The sequence below is a fragment of the Benincasa hispida genome, chromosome 9 (genome assembly GCF_027475165.1).
Source record: "Benincasa hispida cultivar pf3 chromosome 9, pf3_genome.v1.1, whole genome shotgun sequence".
Taxonomy (NCBI): Eukaryota; Viridiplantae; Streptophyta; class Magnoliopsida; order Cucurbitales; family Cucurbitaceae; genus Benincasa; species Benincasa hispida.
Window position 1 is genome coordinate 28,275,276 of NC_143486.1, and position 21,739 is coordinate 28,297,014.

General features: G+C 37.9%; 1 protein-coding gene across 1 annotated transcript; it reads right to left on the reverse strand.

Annotated features, from left to right (window-relative positions):
* Positions 1-1,867: 1,867 nt before the first annotated feature.
* Positions 1,868-2,236, reverse strand: LOC150033721 (uncharacterized). The gene has a single exon (XM_090317039.1). It carries the CDS (start codon positions 2,234-2,236, stop codon positions 1,868-1,870), a length of 369 nt encoding a protein of 122 aa, XP_090173165.1.
* Positions 2,237-21,739: the final 19,503 nt, after the last annotated feature.

Here is a 21,739-nt window from a genome sequence, read left to right on the forward strand (position 1 = left end):
TGGAAACGTCCTTCCAAAAAGCACAGGGCATCGGATATCGATTTTCTTAAGAGAGTTCAGAATGATCTGGTGGCACCTAACACTCTCAACCTACTGATACGTCGTCTCTCTCTCTGTTTTTTTTTTTTTTTAAAAAAATTCCTCTCATCTCATCTTTTTTACTATATGGTTTACATTTAGTCTTCTCTTTTTGTAGTCACCCTTGAACCTCTCTCTTTAAGGACTTGAGGTGTCGCAAAGTGAAGAATCTTTGGTAGGCCCTTTTGTCGTTGACTTAGCCATTAAGGGAGTTGGTACTTTTGAAGTGCTGCCAGTGGATCCCATGCCAAGGTCCTATCTAGTTCGTGCTATCCCTGGTGACATCCCTCATGTCAAGGAGGCGGTGGTCATTGAGAATATCGAGGCTTCAGATTCTGTAACCAAGGAAAATAGTTGCCCCTTAGTGCCTGCAACAGTAAGGGTTCTCCATCGCGGAGAAGCGTCGAGGGTTTTAGCAAGTTCAAATGATTGTGAGCTCCTGAGGCGAGTAAATAGGGCAACACCCCTGGCCGTTCCTGAGGTTTTCAAGTTCTATGCTGCCAATGTGGTTTCTGACGTTCGACGCCATGCAACTTTAGCCATGTGGGAGACTATTCACAAGAAGATCATGCTTACTTCTTTCGAGAAGGTCATCTGTTTGGAGAAAGAAACTCATGAGATATTCCGAGCCATTTTCGAATTTTTTGGTGCCAACCTCCCTCCTCTCAGAAAACTTGTAGATGAGTATTTTTGAAACTTGGAGAAGTATAATCAGTTTCAGCTATCCTTTTCCTCTCAATTAATCAGACAAGTAAGAAGCAACGTTTGGAGGAGGCTAAGCTTGATATGGAGAAAATACTATACGATGAGAGTAGTGCTTTTTCTAAAAGAAAAGCTTTACTTGAACGCGACTCTCGAGCCTTACAAGAAGAGAAGGAACTATTAGCCAGTTTGGAGGCCATCAGGGACGAACGGGTCGAAATATCACGGCTAATTTCTAAAAGAAAAGGCCTTTTGACTCGGCATAAGCTTGAGGCCTCGGAGATGCGAAGGGCGATAAATGAGATCGAGACCACCCCAGTTCTTTCTGATAAAGATGTCAAAGCTTTGAATGTCCTACGTTAGGTGTTAAAAGCCATGCAGCAGGAGCTGGGGAACTACCATTGGGTACCTTGACTTGATGTAGCTTGTCTTATTGTATTAGGCGTACATCAGTAGGCAGTGGCCTAGGAGTTTTTTTTTTTTTTTTTTTCTTTTTTTCTTGTATCTCTCTTTTAGTTACTAGATTCAACTATTGTAGTGCTGAAATCTATTATATGGAAGTTTATTTTATTTCCTCAGTGATGTTCTCTGACGCCTTGTAGCCTTCTTTAAGTATCTGCTTCTTTTATTTGTTTCTTTATCTATTTATTTATTTTTTTACACTGGACACATGTACATACACATATATATTTTTTGATCACGTTACTGAACTTAAATTTCTTTAAGCTGCCTACGTACCCCTTATAATGACGGGGATCAAGTCATAACGTAGTTCATACAATTTTTTTTTTTTTTTTTTTTTTTTTTTTTTTTACGTTTGTCAAGCGTAAAACTTCTTGAGAAACTTGTCATTGATTGGGCCGATTCTTAGTCCATCTTGATCAACTATCTTGTATGCTCCACTTATGTAGACTTCTTTGACGACGTAGGGCCCATCCCATTTAGGTGTAAACTTATTCCCCATATGTCTTGTCGTGATAATTGGTCTTCTTACGTCAAGCAATAGATCACCAACTTGTAACGATCGAGGCTTTACATGTTTATCGAAGGCTTTAGACATTCATGCTTGGTAACATTCCAACACTTGTTAATCTTCTAATCGTATTTCATCCAGTGCTTCCAACTCTTGGAGACGTAGTTTAGCATTGTCCTTTGTAGTCAACCCCTCTATCACTACCATTCTTAGCGATGGAATTTCTCTTTCCAAAGGAAGGAAAACTTCTACCATATAAACGAGAGAGTATGGGGTGACTTCTGTAGGGGTACGGTGAGTGGTGCGATAAGCCCACAACGCTTTACCGATCTTTTCCTGCCAATCTCTCTTCGACTTGGAGACAATTTTCTTCAGCAGGTTGGATAATGTCTTTTTGAATGCCTCTGCCAACCCATTTGCGGCGGCGTTATACATGGACAACTTGTATTGCTTGAATTTGAATTTTTTGCATAACCTGTCCATTAAGCTGTTGGAGAATTGTCTCCCATTATCTATCACGATTTGATGGGGAATATCGTACCGATAAATGAATGAGTGCGGATAAAGTCCACCACATTTTCTTTCTTAGCTTCCCTTAAAGCGACATCCTCAGCCCATCTTGAAAAGTAATCAGTGGCTGCAAGGATGTATGAGTGCCCTGCTGATGACTTAGATGTTATAGGACTGACCAGATCGAGCCCCCATGCTTCGAAAGGCCACGAGGCTATAGTCGGATGCAGAGGCTCGGGCGGTTGATGATGAAATTCGTATGATATTGACAGGCTTCGCACCTCTTTGCATATTTCATCGAGTCCTAGATCATCCCCGGCCAATAGTAACTCATTCTTTTCCGCTGGAATTGTAACTTTGGTCCAACTTGATACGCGCCGCATACGCCTGAGTGTGCTTCCTCTAAAGTCTTTGCTGACTCCTCTTTACCGAGGCATCGAAGGAAGAGTCCTTCAAGGGATCGACGGTATAAGACCCCTTTGTAGTAAATGAAATGCGTGGCCTTCCTTCGAACCTCGATTTTACAGTGGGGGTCGTCTGGAAGCCTTTTATGCTAAAGGTAATCTATGATGGGCTATCACTAGTCTTCCTCATCGGTTAGGTAGATTGATATCGCATTCATTTCCTCACATGCAGTTCAGACCGGAGGTATAATCCATCTCCGACAAAGCGATATATTATGGGGCAAATTATCTAAGACCGTTAAGAACGTAGCTAGGTTTGCTAAGATGTCTGCTTTCTTATTTTCTGTCCTCGGGACAAGCTCCAACGTCACGCTTTCGAATTTTTCCATCAACTGGCGAGCATAAGTGAAGTAAGTGTTGGGCTTTATGTCCTAAAACTCGCAGTTTGTAGAATGATAAACATTTTCTATAATCAATATACTTAGTATTGATTGCATAAATTGTATGAAAGTCTAAATCCAATAAACTAAGACCCATGATTATTGTATGAGTACTTGAACTTTATGTAGAGACATAAGAGTGGATCAGGTTCGAGTAAATAGTCAAAATGATCTATAATATATGAATAAGGCTGGGCACCTTATTCTGGTAACACTATTAGATGCGACCTACTCTGTAATTGTTACAAAGAGTTGTAAAATGCTATATACGAAGTGATCCTAATTCGTACATATATGACATGAGGTGTGGGGCATTCTATGCAATGAATTTGTATAAGATCAGGACCAAGAAATAAATCACTCTTACCTTATAATGCTGTTTACTGTTTAAGACTAACTATTTCACCTAGATGGCCTAGGTAGCTCGATCTTAATCTTGAGCTAACTATGAACTCCTATCTATTCGGGATTGCCCTTAGATTTGCATAGGTGAGGGTTGACTCAACAACGCCGACTCAACAAGACTCCCATTTTAAGGGTAAGACCGGATAGATAGTTAGGGACATAGGGTGCAAGACAGAGTTCACGCCTACCCGATTTAGGGATAGAAGAAAGGTTGTTTTCTCAAGTACTGAATCTAGGTCTTGAACAAGGGGCCCCATCCTCTCACTGGATTGAGAGAGTTTGGTAGTGATTGGATCATAAACTAATTGTTCATTAGAGGATCAGTAGGGACTTGAGGAATAAGATGTAATCTCGGGAGTAAAACAGATATTTAACCCAACCGTTATTATGAACAACTTGTGAAGGGTCGACTTGCTGATTATGGTTAAATCATTTGGACATAATATATCTACAGTGAGGGGAGTGCAACTATGGGCTTTAGTGGAGTGACTCATTAGTTAACGAATGAGGATTAATCTAGTATAATGAGTTTAGCCAATTGATCTCGGATCGTTGGAACCCATGATTTGTAGTTCCGTGAGGTCCTCCTACTAGCTCATAATGGACTAGCTCTAGAATAGCGTGATAAGTTAATTTGAAACGTTCAAATTAGAATTAAAGAAATTAGTAATTATATGAGATATAATTACGTGTTTAATTTGAGAACTAAACGGAATAGGAGAATTTATATATATTTAAATATGATTTAAATATATAAAGATGGATTTGTGTTAAAATTAATTTAATATTTGATATTAAATTAATTAATCTTTATTTAATAATTAAACTTTTCAGTTTTAAAATCAAAATAGATTTTATAAAATCATTTTTGATTTTATGATAAAATTGAAAATTTAGAAAAAATAAAACACAAAATGGAAAAGCTTGATTTTTCATTATCCATCTCTTTACTTGCTCACACAAAAAGCATTCAACTTTGCCTTGTCTTCTCTAAGCATGAGCTACAACTCATGCAACTCTCTCCTTTTTATGTTGATCTGCAATATAATGAAGAGATTGGAGTGAAATTCGGTCATGCAATCTATAGAGAATTTTAGAGAAAATTCGAGTTGAAGAAAGGGTTTTTCATCAAGATTGCTGCTGTGAGCTTTTCTTTTTCATCCCTTGATTCAAGCTTGTTTTGAGTCCCACAACTCAATCTAGAGCACCAAGAGAATAGTGGAGAAGATCTTGAGGTGCTCTGCAACAAGATTCGGAGAAGATAGTAGCTGGAGAAAGAGCTTATAAGAATTCTACAAGAGGTATGTCTTGAAACTCACTTTTTTTCTGCAAGAGCATGCTTTATATTTTGTCAAAATTAGTGAATTAGAGTGATTAGATGATCCTTGTGCTTCTGTTATTGCTGATACAATCCTACAGTAAGGTTTTAAGTCGTCATGCTTTACATCGTACTGGGATAAGAGTTGATTGATTATCAACTTTAAGTCACTGAAAACCTCTATACAAGCTACCCTAATCTCAGAGGCCATTTGGAGACCAATTATCAAGGCTTGGCATTCGGCGACATTGTTTGAGCATAACTCAGTAAGTGCGAAGCTATAAGGCAGTATGCGCGTTTCTGGCGAAATGAGGATGATACCTGCCCCCACACCAGTTCTCTGTGCCACACCATCAAAGAACATGATCTACAACCCTGAGGTTTTTGTGAAGAGAATTTCATCGTCGGGTAAGTCTTCACTTAACTTCCAATCTGATGGAATGGGGTGATCTACCAAGAAGTCAACCAATGCCTGCCCTTTAACTACCCTTTGTGATACATAAACGATGTCGTACTGTTGAAGCATGATTGCCCACTTGGCTAAACAACCTGAGATGATTGGCCTGGATAGAACGTACTCGATGGGATCGGCTTTCGCAATTAAGTGGATTGTGAAGGCTTGCATGTAGTGCCTCAACTTATCTATGGTGAAGAAGAGCGCAAGGCACGTCTTCTTAATAGAAGAATAGTTGATCTCAACTCCGTTTAGGGTCCTACTTAAGTAGTAGAGAGCACGTTCTTTTCCCTTCTTTTCCTCTTTTGCCAACAATGCCCCCAGCGATCTCTCTTGCGTTACGATGTACAGTATCAATGGCTTGCCCGCTACTCGAGCTCCTAAGATAGGGGGGCTAATTAGGTACCTCTTTATGCTATCGAAGGCATTTTGTTAGGCCTCATTCCATTCGAATTTATCTCCTTTTCTCATCAGTCTCTGAAAGGGTTGACACTGCCTTGCCAGGTTAGAAATAAACCTCCAGATGTAGGCCAGACATCCTTGCAAACTTCTCAATTCATGTAGATTCCTTGGTCTTGGCATCTTCTGGATGGCATCAATCTTGGATTGATCTATCTCTATCCCTCGATGTCTCACAACGAAGCCCAGAAACTTTCCTGAAGTTATGCCAAACACGCATTTGAGGGGGTTCATCTTTAACTGGTACTTTCACAGGCGATCAAACACAGTTCTTAGATCTTTCAAGTGGTCATGTCGTCGCTTGGTCTTGACCATAAGGTCATCCACATAGCATTCCACATGTTTGTGCAACATATTGTCAAACACCTTCTGCATGGCACGTTGATAAATAACGTCAACATTCTTCAACCCGAAGGGCATCACCTTGTAGCAATATATCCCTTTTAGGGTTCAAAATGCTGTCATTTTCTCGTCCGCGAGGGCCATTCGTATCTGGTTATACCTCGATGATTCGTCCATGAAGGATAAGGCCTCATGTCCCGTTGTCGCATTGACCATGATCTCTGTGATGGGCAATGGAAAATCGTCTTTCGGGCATGCATTGTTTAGGTCGCGAAAGTCCACGCAGACATGAAACTGTCCATTCTTTTTTCTAACTGGGACAATGTTGGCTATCCACGTTGGGTATTAGACTTTGCAGATGAACCCGACTTCAATTAACTTATTGACTTCAGCCTCAATCTAGGGGATAAGTTCCGACCGAATGTGTCGTTGAGCCTGTTTAACGGGTCGACACCTCTGTTTGATCGCGAGATGGTGGACTGTTACCTTCGGATCTAGTCTCGACATCTCTTTATATGACCAAGCAAAAACATCCCTGTATTTGGTGAGCAAACTCATGTATTTGCCCTCTTCCCCTTCCGAGAGGGATGCACTGATGAAAGTCGAACGCGACTCCTCTACTGTGCCCATATTCACCTCTTTTAGCTCGTCCACATTGGATTGACCACTATCCTCTAGACCTTCTGGAGTGTCTCCATTCCCTCCTCAGTCATACCCTCTTTAGATTCTTCGGTGATGGTGATGTGGTGGCACTAAGTTTCGCTTTCCTCATGCTCTAAATTTCCATTATGAGGATTGGTGAAAACACGTTGTGCCTCTTTACTTTGTGCGAGCCTTCACTTGTGTTTAAAGTAACGAAGGTCTTTCTCTTCATGCGTGAGGGGACGGTACTGTGGATTTCTCCATCACTTCTTGCCTCTCATAATGGATTCTTGTTCAATGGCCTTTCAGCATCTTAAAGGTCGAGGCGTCGCGAAATTGACGCTCGGGGTATTGGCCCCCTCTTTCTTATAGCCGTTTCGGAGGCATCACTGCAGGATTTTCCCTTCCCTTTTGTCTCACTAGAGACATATTCGTCGAGGGGATCTTCAACCCTTTCGTGCTTTAGGCGATAGAAAACGAAAGTGCGGGGTTTTCCTTTGATTTCCTTTGGAATTGGACTTAGTCTCTCGAAGGATGAACGTTGCACCACCACTGATGGCTGACAGATGATTTCCTCATTTCCTTCATTCGATAGAGTCAATCTTCGAAAGACTGAGCATCGAGTAGCTCCGGGAATTGTATGCAGGCTTCCTCTTTCTACTTCTATCATGCTCAATCTCTAGAAGACCAAGGCGTATGCAGCAGACGACCTAATACGGCCGAAGGTTGAGGCTCTTTTATCTTTGTCCTCCTTTTCCCCTGTATCATCGACTTCTTCTGTAGTGATATGATTGTTGTTGGCCACTTTCCCCTTCGCCTTTTTGATTATGTGGACTGACTCTAACGATTCATATCCGAGTCCCGCCCTCGACGTAGGTATATCATGTTCCTCTTGAAAAAGCTTTTTTTGGGTCGACGAGAGCCTAGGTTGCTCATAAATCTTCAAGCTCTTGAACTCAGTGTGAGTTGTGTAGTCATTAACCCGCCTTTTCCACGACTTTAGTTTGATTTTTGGGCAGATTTAACTCTGTGACTTTCATCTCCAGCTTGTGGACTTTCTGCTTCGTTATCGGCATGAGGGGTGTGATGAAACTCTTCTGTAGAATTCCTATGTCACCGACATGCAAACCTTTTGAGCATTTCGTAAAAGGTGACTCACTCTTTTTTTGTCTCGACAAAGGGATATAACGCAGTATCGGAGGTTTTGACACTTTTTCTTCCCTCACCACGGGTGTCTCTCCAACACTAGGGGATGTCCCACTCTCTTTTGGGCTAGAGGCTTATACCTTGCTACCTGTCTCTTTCTCTGTGTCTATTGGCGACCTCGATCGGGAACTACCTGCTTTCTTTGTTAGTGAGGTCTCTGCTGGAATTGTTTCACCAGAATTCTCGCTCTTTAGGTGAAACTTCACATATGCGAAGTGATATTCAGCCTCAGAAAACGGATTAGAGTCTCCTTCAACCTTCTTAATCCCATCTTGGTAGAACTTGAAACACTGATGCAGTGTTGATGTAATCACACCATTCTCGTGAATCCAAGGGCACCTCAATAACAGCCTATAGGTGGTCTTTAAGTCTATCACATGAAACAATGCATCAGCCTTTAGATCGCCAATGAAGAGCTCTAAGCGTATCATGCCTATCGCTCTTTGGCTGCTTTGATTGAAACCCTGAATCACTAATTTGCTGTTTGATAGCTCGTCCATGAGTATGCCTAGCTGTTTCATAGTCGTCTTGGGCATTATATTGACGGGGGATACGTTGTCGATGAGGATTCGACTCACTCTCTGTTCTCGAATGTATCCAAAGACATACAATGACCTATTATGCAATTTTGATCCCAGTAGCAGATCTTCGTCTGAGAAGCCTATGAATGTACAACACGAGGCATATGCACGTGTTACGAAGGTTGGTGCACCAGATGCATTGGATTCCAACAATGTCTTAATGAGAGCCGTCTTGGCTTCTTGGGGGAGTGAGAGTAGGTCGTTTATGCTGAATGACGACAAGCCTTTTGGCTCTTCTATCGATTTTAATGTGCTTAGGAGGGTATCTTCTTCTTCTGCGGTACTGACAGCATGACATGTAGCAGCCTCTGGCATCTCTTCTGAACCCCAATCGTAGAAGTTCTTCGGGAAGAAATTTGCCAACGACACCTGTCGCTTGGGATGAAGAACGTCCTCGTCTCCCTTGTCAACAGCCTTGGGCCTCCATGCCTTCTTTCTACCCTTGCTTTTTTTTGTCTTGCTCCCTCTCTTGTAACTTCGATAAGAGTGTAAGAGCTTTTTGGGTAGAGTTTGATCTTTTCTTCTTACGACGTGTCACAAAGATCCAACCTTCGTTATCGTCATTATCAACGCTCTCTCCTCTGTTTTGAGGCACTGTGGCTTAGACCTCCCGCTGAAACTACACAACCATAGGTTCAAAGGTCTTAAACTGGACCAAACTCTCACTTTCTTCATAACATATGATTGATGCCAATGCGCTTGAAGTTATCATCACTGCAACATGATTTGTTTGGACCACCTCGTCTAGATCCAGCTCTATTTTTCCCTCACGGGCCAACTTGAGGAACTCCTTCAATACAAAACATTTTTCAACTAGGCGGCTAATGACATTGTGATACTTGCAGTAATTGGGATCATCCACTTTGCCTGCTTGTTCCAGCCGTTTACATTCCAGTAGCTGGATAAGGTGGTTCTCTAGCAGTTGCTCAAGCATATCCGCAACATCAGAGTTGGGGAACGGGTAGACTTTTTCCTACTACTCCTTCAGACTTAGGTGACATCTTTCGCCTCCTTCGTCTTTTTTTTTCCCATCTTCTTCTCTTTACCTTTTGAGGAAAACTTCAATGGGGCCGTATTAATGACCATTGATTCCTTCATGGTGCCTTTCACAATCTCCTCGGTGCCCTTCACTTCCTTCTTGTATTTCTTCGGTTCTCGGATAAGGAAATCCTTCATTCCTCTATTGGCGATACTTAGCTCCATGTCGTGGGTACGAGTCACCAACTCTTCAAAGGTACGACACTTTATTCCTGCAGGTTATAGAAGAGTTCCAAGTGCATACCCTGCGTGCACATTTCCACAACAGATAATTCGGTGAGTTGGTCTTTGCAGTCCAGACTCAGAGCCCTCCATTGGTTGATGTAGTTGCCGACAGTACGTCTAGTGCTGTAGAAGTGATTCAAGAATTCTCTTTAAAGTTGCTCCCAACTGTCGATCACCTCAGGTTCTAAGTCTGTGTACTAGTCAAAAGCGTTTCCTCTGAGGGTTCTGATGAACTCCTTGACTAGTAGATCTCCCATTGTTCCCTCATTCTCGCATGTTTCTACGAAGTGGACGATGTGTTGCTTTGGGTTGCCCTTTCCTTCGAATTGCTGGAACTTTGGGGGTTGATACCCTACAAGTATTCTCAAGTTTTCAATCTTCTAGATGTATGGCTTGGAGTACGTGAAGGGAGTCTGAGCCGGGCCTCCATACTGAGCTTTTATGAAGGTTATGATCATGTCTTACAGTTGTTGGACCAACAAAGAGGCCACCAAAATTGACTGTCGCAGCTGGTTTTCTTGCAGCACGGTTTTCCTCTTGTCAGTTGCTTTAACCGTGGGTGCTTGGCTTGATTCAGCAGCCTCTCGAGATTGCATTTGTTCTCTCAGAGCAGCGATCTCATGGTTTCGCTCCTTGACGGCTTTCATTAGAAAGTTGATCTTCCTTTCCATTTCTGCATGGCCGCTTCAGCCGTTACATCTGCCATCATGACATAAATCATCTCTGGCTGTGAACCTCTTTTCGGCTTGCTGGAGGCAGAAATAGAGTTGTCAAACAGGGGGTTCTCCTTGATGACAACCTCGCTTTGTGAGGACTCTGTCATTTGCCTCAAGATGTTGTACGCGATGAGGGAGCTTTGCTCTTACTCCTCCATAACTTCCCTTGAGCGACTGCGGGTGACAGGTCCCATGTAGGAGCTGTTTGTGGAGGAATCTCTGGATGCCATCTTCTTTGGTGCCATTTGTCTTGTTTGGATGCTGAGAGAAAGATAAGGGGTAGAGAGGTCCTACTAGGCATGCCAATTTGGTCACACGAGGTTTCAGAAGAAACGTATTTTGTGGAGTTTAACTTGAGTTGGTGTTGATGTTGAGGTTGATTTGATGCGATGTGGTTAGATCTCTAATACTTGATCTTCTGATTCTCTCTCGATTGGGTGGATGTGCTTGACTTGAAGAAGAAAAGCACCGAATGTTCTTGATGTAAAAGTCTTGGAAGAGTGTTTGTGTCTTCAAGGGTCTTCTGTCTTCTAGGAGTGTAGCTTCAGGAGTTTTGGGAGTCTTTTGCTTGTTGATGAATTCTCTATGAGCTCTCTGAAGTATAGAATTCCTCCCCTTTGGAATGAGAAGAGCTCTTCTATTTATAGAGCTCTCTGATGGGCCTCATGGGCTTGGGCCTGATCTTTTTCCCTATCAGTTGGACTTGGGCCTGACTTTTGGGCCCTATCGATTGGACTTGGACCTGACCTTTGGGCCCAATTAATTGGATTTGAGTTCATTTTTGTATTTTAGGCCCAAATTAAGCCCATATTTGGACGTAACTGGACCAACGCCCAAATTATGACACTAAATTGGGCGAAATTAATTTTACTCAACCCAACGTTCGTGACGGGAACACGTGACGTTATCAAAATCCGTCTTCAATTCCAATTTGGGACCCACGTCGACTCTTAACTAGTCCCCAAATTAGTTGATTTTGGCATTTCTTTGTTAATTTACTAAATAACGTGGCGATCTGTGATTGGTCCGGAATTTCTCCTCCAACAGTAGTACATTTATTTTAGTTTCAAACTTTCAATATATAAATGCCATTAATTAAGGGGAAGTAATATTTTATATTCATCAATCAACATATTACATTTATTTCATTTTCGAACTTCAAATGGATATATTACATTCACTTCCCTATATTACACTATAAATTCATTAATCTAGTTTAAGCTCATGTTTTACGGAAGGCGTATGACAATAAATAAAAGATAATTTAGAATGTAGGACCCAATTTTTCATTTGTTAGTGTTTACCGGCATTCCACATTCGTATTGGTAGGTGGGCCCAGTTGAAAATCCATAATCAAGTAATGTAATCTGAATGACGAACATGATGATGGAATGTACAAGCATACAACAGAAGCAATCAGAATCAATACACTCTAATTACATTTAATTTGAGTTCTAAAAGCATGCAAAAAAGGATTTTCAAAGAATAGGGTTTCAAAATATATACCTTTGATGAATTCCTCCGAGTCCAAGTTGTTCTCCACGAATTTGACCTTCAAATAAACAGTGAACCAAGAGAGTCTTCTCTACTATTCTCAAACTTGGATTTAAGTGGTGGAACTCAGAATTAAAGGGAATTAAGAAAGGAAAGAGGAGAGTTTGGAGAGTAGAGAGGGTTTTGCTAATTTAAAAAAATTCAGTCTTCCTCCTTTTCAAACTCAGAAAATTTGAGCTTTTTATGTATCATATACATGCAAGCACTCAAGGTCAGCCACATGACACTTCAAATGGTAATCTCAAGTAGGCTAGGTGTTGGCGATTCGGTAAATCCACTATCAAACCCAAAAATGTGGATTTTTCCACTAACTAAACTCAATTTCCAATTTAATTGAAAAAATCAATTAAATTATTTTTTAATTTAATTAAATTAAACAAAATTCAATTTCCAAAATTGAATTTCTTAAGTTGAAATTGATTTATTTTAATTAATTAATTAATAATTTAATATCAAATATTAAATTAATCAAATACCTAATTCATACATGAATCCTATTCATGTACTTAATATTTAAATTATCATTTAAATTATCATTTAAATATTATTAAATCTCCAATTACGTTTAATTTCGATAAATTAAACGTTAATTATATCGAATATAATTATCTAAACCATAATTTGAAATTGAACAATTCAAATTCAAATCTTAATTCAAAATTTGAACACTTCAAATTTAATTCCCAAATTGAATTTAAACGCTTCAAATCCACTCAATATACTAATCCAATATTTACGAGCTAGTAGAGGGACCTTATGGACCTACAAATCATGAGCTCCAACGATTTGAGATTAATTGGCTAGACTCTTTAAACCAAATTAATCAATATTCGTTAACTACCGAGACACAACACTATAGCTCAGTAGTTGCACTCTTCTTACTATAGATATATTTCTATCCACTTGATTTAACCATAACCAGTAAGTCGACCCTTCACAGGTTGTTCGTAATAACGCTTGGGTCAAATACTGTTTTACTCCCGAAATTACATCTTGCTCTTTAAGTCACATTGATTCTCTAATGAACAATTGGTTTGTGATCCAATCACTAAACCGAGTCCCTCTTGGGCCAATGAGAGGATGGGACCCCTTGTTCAAGACCTAGATTTAGTACTTAAGAGAACAACCTTTCTACTATCTCTAAATTGAGTAGGTGTGAACTTCATCTTGCACCCTATGCCCCTAGCTATCTACCCGGTCTTATCACTGAAATGGGAGGCTTATTGAGCTAGCGCTGTTCAGCCAACCCTCACCTATGCAAATCTAAGGATTTTCTCGAATAAACAGAAGTTCATAGTTAGCTCAGGATTAAGGTCGAGTTACCTAGGTCATGGATTTGAAACAGTCAGTCTTAAACAGTAAACATTGTTACAAAGTAAGAGTGACTTATTTCTTAGTATGATTTTATGCAAACTCATTGCATAGGACGCCCCCTCTCCAAATGTCACTACATGAACGAATCAGGATCAGTTCATTTGTAGTACTTTACAACAAATTGTAACAACTACAGAGTGGGTTTCATCCGACAGTGTTACCAGAATAAGGTACCCAACCTTATTCATATACTATAGACTTTTTTGGCTATTTACTCAAACTTGATCCGTCTTTATATCACCACATAAAGTTCAAGTATTCATATAATAGCCATGGATCTTTAATTTATTGGATTTAGTCTTTACAAGTACAATTTACATATTCAATAATAGTTTTATTGAATAAACGTTAATAACATCTTGATTGATAATAGAAAATATTATAACATTACAAACTGCGAGTTTTAGGACATACAACCCAATAAACTCCCACTTGGATTAAAACTCCAGTGGATATATACAAATATGTATACAATGTTGAGTAATGAGAGAATAAATACAATAAACTAGGGCATCAGATACCCAGTTTTTCTCCCACTTGCCCTAAGTCTATCTATTTTGCCGTCCTAGTCCCACTAGGTGACCCTCGTGTTAGAATACACAAGCATGCAACGGAAGCAAACAGAATCAATAAGCACTATAATTATATTTATTTGAGTTTTAAATCATGCTATTTTAGAAAATTAAAGAGGGTTTTAAGATTAACATACCTTTGATGATTTCTCCCAAATCCAAGCTGCTCTTCATGTGTTTTCAGCTCTAAATTGATAGTGAACCACCAAAATATCTTTTCTACTATTCTTAGCCTTGAATTTAAGTGGTGAAACTCGAATTTGAGTGAATTTGTGAAGTGAAATTCTGGGTTTGAAAGGGAGATGAAGATGAACTTCAGAAAACCATTTTCTTCGGCCAAAATCCATTCTCTCTCTTCAATTCAAAGAGAGTTTATCAACCTTCAGAAAATCCCACTTTCTCAAATTTAGAATTTAATTTCCAAAAATCTAATTAATTCTAAATTAATTAAATCTAATTTGATTAATTCCTAATTAAACAAATTCAACATTTCAATATTCAATTTCTCAAATTGAATTTTAAAATTGAAATTAATTTTATTTTTAATTAATTAAACATATTTAATTAATTAATTAATTTAATATCAAATATCAAATTAATTACACATCTAATTTTTACAATTAATATTTAAATATTATAAACTCTCCAATTTCGTCTAATTTCAATAAATTAAACGTTAATTATATCGAATATGATCAAACAAACCCTAATTTGATTTTGAACTTATTCAAATTCAAACTCTAATTCAATTTGAACAATTCAAATTGATATCATTCCAAATTCACTCAATTTATAAATTCAAGGTGTTCAGGTTTTACGAGCTAGTAAAGGGACCTTATGAACCTACAGACCATGAGCTCCAACAATTAAGATTAATTGGCTAAAACTCTTTAGACTAAATTAATCAGTATTCGTTAACTATCAAGTCACACTACTATAGCTCGATAGTTGCACTCTCATCACTGTAGATATATTTGCGTCTACATGATTTAACCATAACCATTAAGTCGACCCTTTACAGGTTGTTCGTAATAACGGCTGGGTCAATATGCTGTTTTACCCCAATATTACGTCTTATTCTTTAAGTTCCTAGTGATCCTATAATGAACAACTGGTTTATGATCTAATCATTAAACTAGATCCCTCTTAGGCCAGTGAAAGGGTGGGGCCCCTTGTTCAAGACCTGGATTCAGTACTTAAGAGAACAACCTTTCTCCTATTCCTAAATCGAGTAGGCATGAATTACGTCTTGCACCCTATGTCCCCAGCTATCTACCCGATCTTACCCCTGAAATAGAAGGCTTATTGAGCCGGTGTTGTTAAGCCAACCCTCACCCATGAAAATCTAAGGATAATTCCGAATAAACAGGACTTCATAGTTAACTCAGGATTAAGATCGAGTTACCTAGGTCATCTAAACGAATTAGTTAGTCTTAAACAGTAAACAACGTTATAAAGTAAGAATGACTTATTTCTTGGTTCGATCTTATGCAAACTCATTGCATAGGATGCCCCCACTCGTCATGTCAATACATGAACGAATCTGGATCACTTCATTTGTAGTATCTTTACAACAACTTGTAATAGCTACAGAGTAGGCCACATCCAATAGTGTTACCAGAATAAGGTACCCAACCTTAACCATATACTATAGACAGTTTTGGCTATTTACTCGAACTTGGTCCATCTCTATGTTTCTACATAATGTTCAAGTATTCACATAATAGCCATGGATCTTATTTTATTGGATTTAGATTTTATGAACGTAATTAATAGATTCAATACCTTTATTGAAGAAATGTTGAATAAGATCTTTATCGATAATAGGATATATTTAATTTTACAAACTGCGAGTTTTAGGATATAAAACCCAACACCTCGAACACTTTAGCTGACAGGGCCATTGTACATGGATTAGCCAAGTTGTCTTAAGAGGTAATCTACATGACAATCACGTCTCCTCAGTGTACGATCTCCCTGATGAGATGGTACTTGAGCTCGATGTGTTTTCTGCGCTTATGGCTTCTAGGTTCCTTTGAGTTAGCAACTGCTCCACTGTTATCACAATACAGGATGATCAGCAGATGCATATTTAGAACTACTTCCAAATCAGTCAGGAACTTTCTAAGCCACACGGCTTCTTTGGCTGCTTCACATGAAACTACATACTCAGCTTCCATGGTGGAGTCTGCAATACAATTTTTCTTTATACCCCTCCACACTATTGCTCCTCCATTCAGAATACTGGCCCCGAAGTAGATTTCCTAGATTCTATATTAGTCTGGAAGTTAGAATTAGTGTATTCGATAAGGATCAAATCCTTAACACCATACATAAGCATATAGTCCCTCGTTCTCCAAAGATACTTGAGGATGTTTTTAACAGCAATCCAATGATCATATCCAGGATTGGACTGATATCTGCTAATGATTATAACTGAATAGCATATGTCATGACGAGTACACAATATGGCATACATTAAACTCCCTATCGCTGATGCATATGGAATTCGTTTCATTACCTCAATCTCTTGAGGTGCTTTAGAACACTGTTCCTTAGACAAATGAATTTCGTGCCTGAAATGTAACATACCTTTCTTAGAATCCTGCATTTGATCTCTAGACAACATCTTGTCTATATAAGAAGTTTGGGATAATGCTAAAGTTTTATTCTTGCAGTTCGAACTAATTGGATCCTAAGAACATACTGTGCTTCTCTCAAGTATTTCATTTGGAATTGCGTAGTTAGCCATCTTTTAACATCAACAAGAAATTCTAGTTCATTTCCTATGAGTAGAATATCATCAACATATAGAACTAAAAAAGCTACATTTTTGTTGACAATCTTCTTGTAAACACAAGATTCGTCAACGTTCTGTTTAAAGAAATAAGACTTGATCGCAGTATCAAATCTCATATTCCAGGATTGAGATACTTGTTTTAACCCATAAATGGATCTATTAAGCTTGCATACCTTTTTCTCTTGACCCTGTTTAATAAACCCCTCTGGTTGAGATATATAGATACTCTCTTCAAGATAGTCATTCAAAAAAGCTTTCTTGACATCCATTTGTCAGATTTCATAATCATAAAATGCGACAGTGGATAAGAGTATCCTAATGAACTTAATCGTGACAATTGGAGAGAAGGTTTCTTTATAGTCTACCCCTCTCTTTAGGTAAACCCTTTTGCCACGAGTCTAGCTTTGTAGGTTGTACCTCACCAACTTGGTCTTGTTTTCTCTTGTAGATCCCTACCAATGGGTTTTACCGCTTTCTATTTGATGTACAAGATCCTAGACTAAATTGAAGTACGTTGACTCCATTTCGAGGTTCATGCATTTTATCCACTGGTCCTTATTCACATCTTCCATTGCTTGTTTGAAAGTCAATGGATCCTCTAATACATCATCAGGTATGATGATCTGAGTTCTAGTTAAACCCATGTACCGATCAGGCTGTTGCACAATCCTCCCACTACGTCGAGGCATTCTCAACTCTTGAGAAGGATGTGAAGTACTAGCTTCATTAACAACTCTTGTTGAAGGACCTGCTCGATCAACAACTCTGATTAATCTATCTGTAGTTTCTCTGGACATCTCACCTAATAATAGCTTATTGCAATGTTAATGATTTTTTAATGTGCCATTCCTCTAGAAATGTCACATTTTTCGATACAAACACTTTATCTTCCTAAGGATCATAAAATTAACCACATTTTGTCTCTTTAGGATAGCCTATAAATGGGCATACTTTTGAGCGACGTTCCAGCTTCTTTGAATTTTGCACCAACACATGTGCTGGACATTCCCAAAACCTAAAGTGACGTAAACTACCTTTACGTCCTCTTTATAACTCATAAGGTGTTTCTAAAACACTTTTTGAGGGAACTATATTCAATACAAACATCGCAATCTTTACTGTGTGACCCCAAAAAGAACTTGGCAACTGACCATAACTCATCATAGAACAAACCATGTCCAACATGGTTCTATTTCTCTTTTCTGCTACACTATTCTGTTGAGGTGTGCCAGGTGCTGTGAGTTATGACTGAATTCCATGTCTATCAAATAATCTTAAAATTTTAAGTCCATATACTCACCACCTCAATCTGATCGAAGTGTTAATACTTTTTTTTTTTTACCTAGTTGGTTCTTAACCTTTGGCTTATATTCCTTGAACTTTTCAAGTGTTTCAAACTTATGACACATTAGGTAAATGTAGCCATATCTTGAATAATCATCGATGAAGCTAATGAAATATTCATACCCTCCTCTTACTTTAACATTCATCACACCACAAAAGTCTGAATGTAATAGCTCTAAGGGTTCTTTGACTTTAAGACATTTTTCTAGTAAAAGATCTTTTGGTCATCTTACCCTCAAGACAAGATTCACATGGAGGTAAGGTGCTAACTTCTAACTGGTTTAGGAGTCCACTCTTAACCAATCTCTCAATCCTATTGAGATTGACTTGACCTAGTCTTAAGTGCCAAATATAGGCATTTGGTGAAATTTTCCTTTTTTTATTATGAGTTTTAGCTATTTTAAACATCTCTATATTAAAAAAAAATTTACCTCTGTCGGTTTTAACACGTATAAGTTATTTATTTTCCAATTTTGCAGAACATATCTTAATATCTTTCGGAATAATGAACATTTCATTATTTTAAAAAGAAACTTTATAATTACATTCTAGCAATCACGAGACGGAAATTAAATTCCTTTTCATAGAAGAAATATAATAAACACTTTCAAGTAAAATGAATCTATCTCTAATAAATAACTTCGTATCTCCTACTGCTTTAGCTGAAACAACCTCATTGGTCCCTACCTTAAAGGTTTTGAACAAATTCATTGTTTATTTAATAAAATATATGATATTTTATTCCAGTTTTTTAGTTCCATTAACCACAAACCAATAAACTAACATTCAAGGTTATCTTGTAGCTTAAACATGTATGTAGAGACATACGGGTGGATCATGTTTAAGTGATAACCTAAATGGTCTGTATAGATGGATAAGGCTGGGTACCTTATCCTAGTGACACTACGAGTATGGCCTACTTTATAGGTGTTACAATTGTTGTAAAGTGCTATAAATGATCTGATCCTGAGAATTCATGTATAGATATGTGAATAGGGATATTCTATACAAAAGAGTTTGTATAAGACCAGACCATAAAATGTTTAGTCTTATTATATAACGCCATTCATAATAGAGACTTACATTTCACCAGGATAACCATAGGTAATATGACCTGAATCCTAAGTGTGTTGTAAACTTCTGCCTATGAGGGTTGTCCTTTGATTTGTATGGGTGAGACTAGCCAGATCGCTGAATCAATAAGCCTACCATTTTAGGGATTCGTCTGATTGGGGAGCTGGGGTCATAGCTACACAAGAAGGAATTCACTCCTTCCCCAAGGTCGGGGTAAGTAGATAAATTGCTCCCTTAAGGCTGATTCCGAGGCTTGAACAATGTGGCGCCACACCCTCTCCTTGCTCGAGAGGGTTTTAGTCATAGTTGGACTATAATCTATTGTTCATTAAAGAGATCAGTGGTACTTAAGAAGTTAAATGTAAATACAGGGGCAAAATGGTAATTTTTGCCCAACTGTACTTACGAGCAATTTGTGAAGGGTCATTGTACTGTTGATTGGTAATATCCATTGGGCACATAAATATATCTGTATTGCGAAGAGTGCAGCTGTCGGTCTTTAGTGAAGTGCCGACAGTTAACCGATGGTGAATAATTTAATTAAAGAGTTTGATTAATTGTTCATGTACTGTTGGAACTTCAAACTACAGGTCCATGAGGTCCCCTTGGTAGCTTAATAGATTCAAATGAGAATCAATTTTTGGATTAAATTTGAATTGTTCAAATTAATTGAGAGTTTTAATTATATATGATATAATTAAGTTATTTTAATTATATATGTATAATTATTATAATGTATTTGATACATTATAGCATTTGGAAGAAAAAATAAATATTTGAATAAGATTCAAATATTAATTATATGAATTGGATTCATAATTATTAAATTTAATATAAATGTGATTTATATTAAATGTCATATGAGAGAGAAAAGAAACTATATGTTATTGTATATGATACAATATTTAATCTATAGGTTATAAGTTATATTTGATATAACAAGCAGTTTAATATATATATTATGATAAGTTAGTTATCATATTTATATATATTAAATTTTTATCTATATAAATTAATTTTATTATTTATATATTAAAATTAATTTATTTTGAATTAAGGACGGAGTTACAACTCCCCCCCCTCTTTTCTCTCCACCCACGTAAGTGGATGGTTGATGTTTTATGAGCATTTTGATAGGAGAGAGTTTCTTTCATCAGATTGTAAGAAAGGAAATTAGAAATAAATATACATTATTGAATAGAGAAAATAGCTTTTTTCTATCTGTTGGCAAGCCTGAAAGCATGTTAACCAAACGGACTGAAAGAAAGCTTAGCGATAGCTCTACTGATAGATGTTGAGAGACCCTCTTTCTCTTGGGCAACAACGGCCACTGTAAGTTTCGGAAAAATTCTTTTCCCTCATCTGTTCTCTCAAATCATTCCCTCACTATTCCAAAATAGTCCGAGCCCACAACTCTTGGTTTCTACCTGAGAATACTAAGGTCGCCATTGTGGTAGTGACTGTAGTCAATTCGAAGAATCTTGAAGTTTTGTCTTCAAAGGTAAGGGTTTGAAACCCTAAGTATTTTTTTGAGCATGCTATAATTTATGTAAATGCATAATTTATGCTCTCTTTTCTGTAAAAAATTTTATTCTATAAAAATGGGAATTGGGATGATCCTGCTTCCCCTCAAGGTTATCTTCAACGAGATCTCAATTGGTATCAGAGCCAGGTTGTTGGTTTATTGATCCTAAATTCCATGTTTTATTGAATTAAGTTTTACAATGCTGGTGGGTTTTTCTTTTCTGCATTATGTTGAGGATTCATGCGACGGATGGTTTTGTGATGAATGTGGTTTTGTTGATGGATGTTTCGGGATAGAATACTTATTTTTAAGGCTTTATTCTTTTACAAATTTTTTTTGTAAAGACCCTTGTTTTGGGCATATTTATGCAATAGAGTCTGTATTTAATGTTTTGAGTTGACCATGCTGTTTGCAGTGAACATCAAAGAGGAAATTCAAAGTAATGCTTTGATGAGGAGGAAATCAGTTCTATAATGCTACACGATCGTGTAGCTTTTGCTAAATGATCGTGTAGCTTTTGCTAAACGGTCGTGTAGTTTTTGCTGCACGATCATGCAGCAAGTTCGTGTAGCTATTATCTATCAAATCTGCTCCACGATCACTATAGGGAGTTCCATGATGAGCAGTTCGGTTCGAGCGGTTCAAGGCCTGGTTCACTTGTTTCAAACTGGATGTCTCTTATTCTTGTAATAATTAGCTTTTAAATTCTCTTTTAGGTGTCCTATCCTAGTCCATTAACTGTTAGTTTTAACAACTACAGAGTGGGCCGCATCCGATAGTGTTACCAGAATAAGGCACCCAACCTTATTCATATACTATAGATCATTTTGACTATTTACTCGAACCTGATCCACTTTTATGTCTCTGCATAAAGTTCAAATACTCATATAATTGTCATGGATCTTTTAGTTTATTGGATTTATTTCTAAAATGAAATAAGCAATTCATATATTCAATAACAACTTATTGAATTTCAGAATAAGTTTTATTGTTTACAAACCAC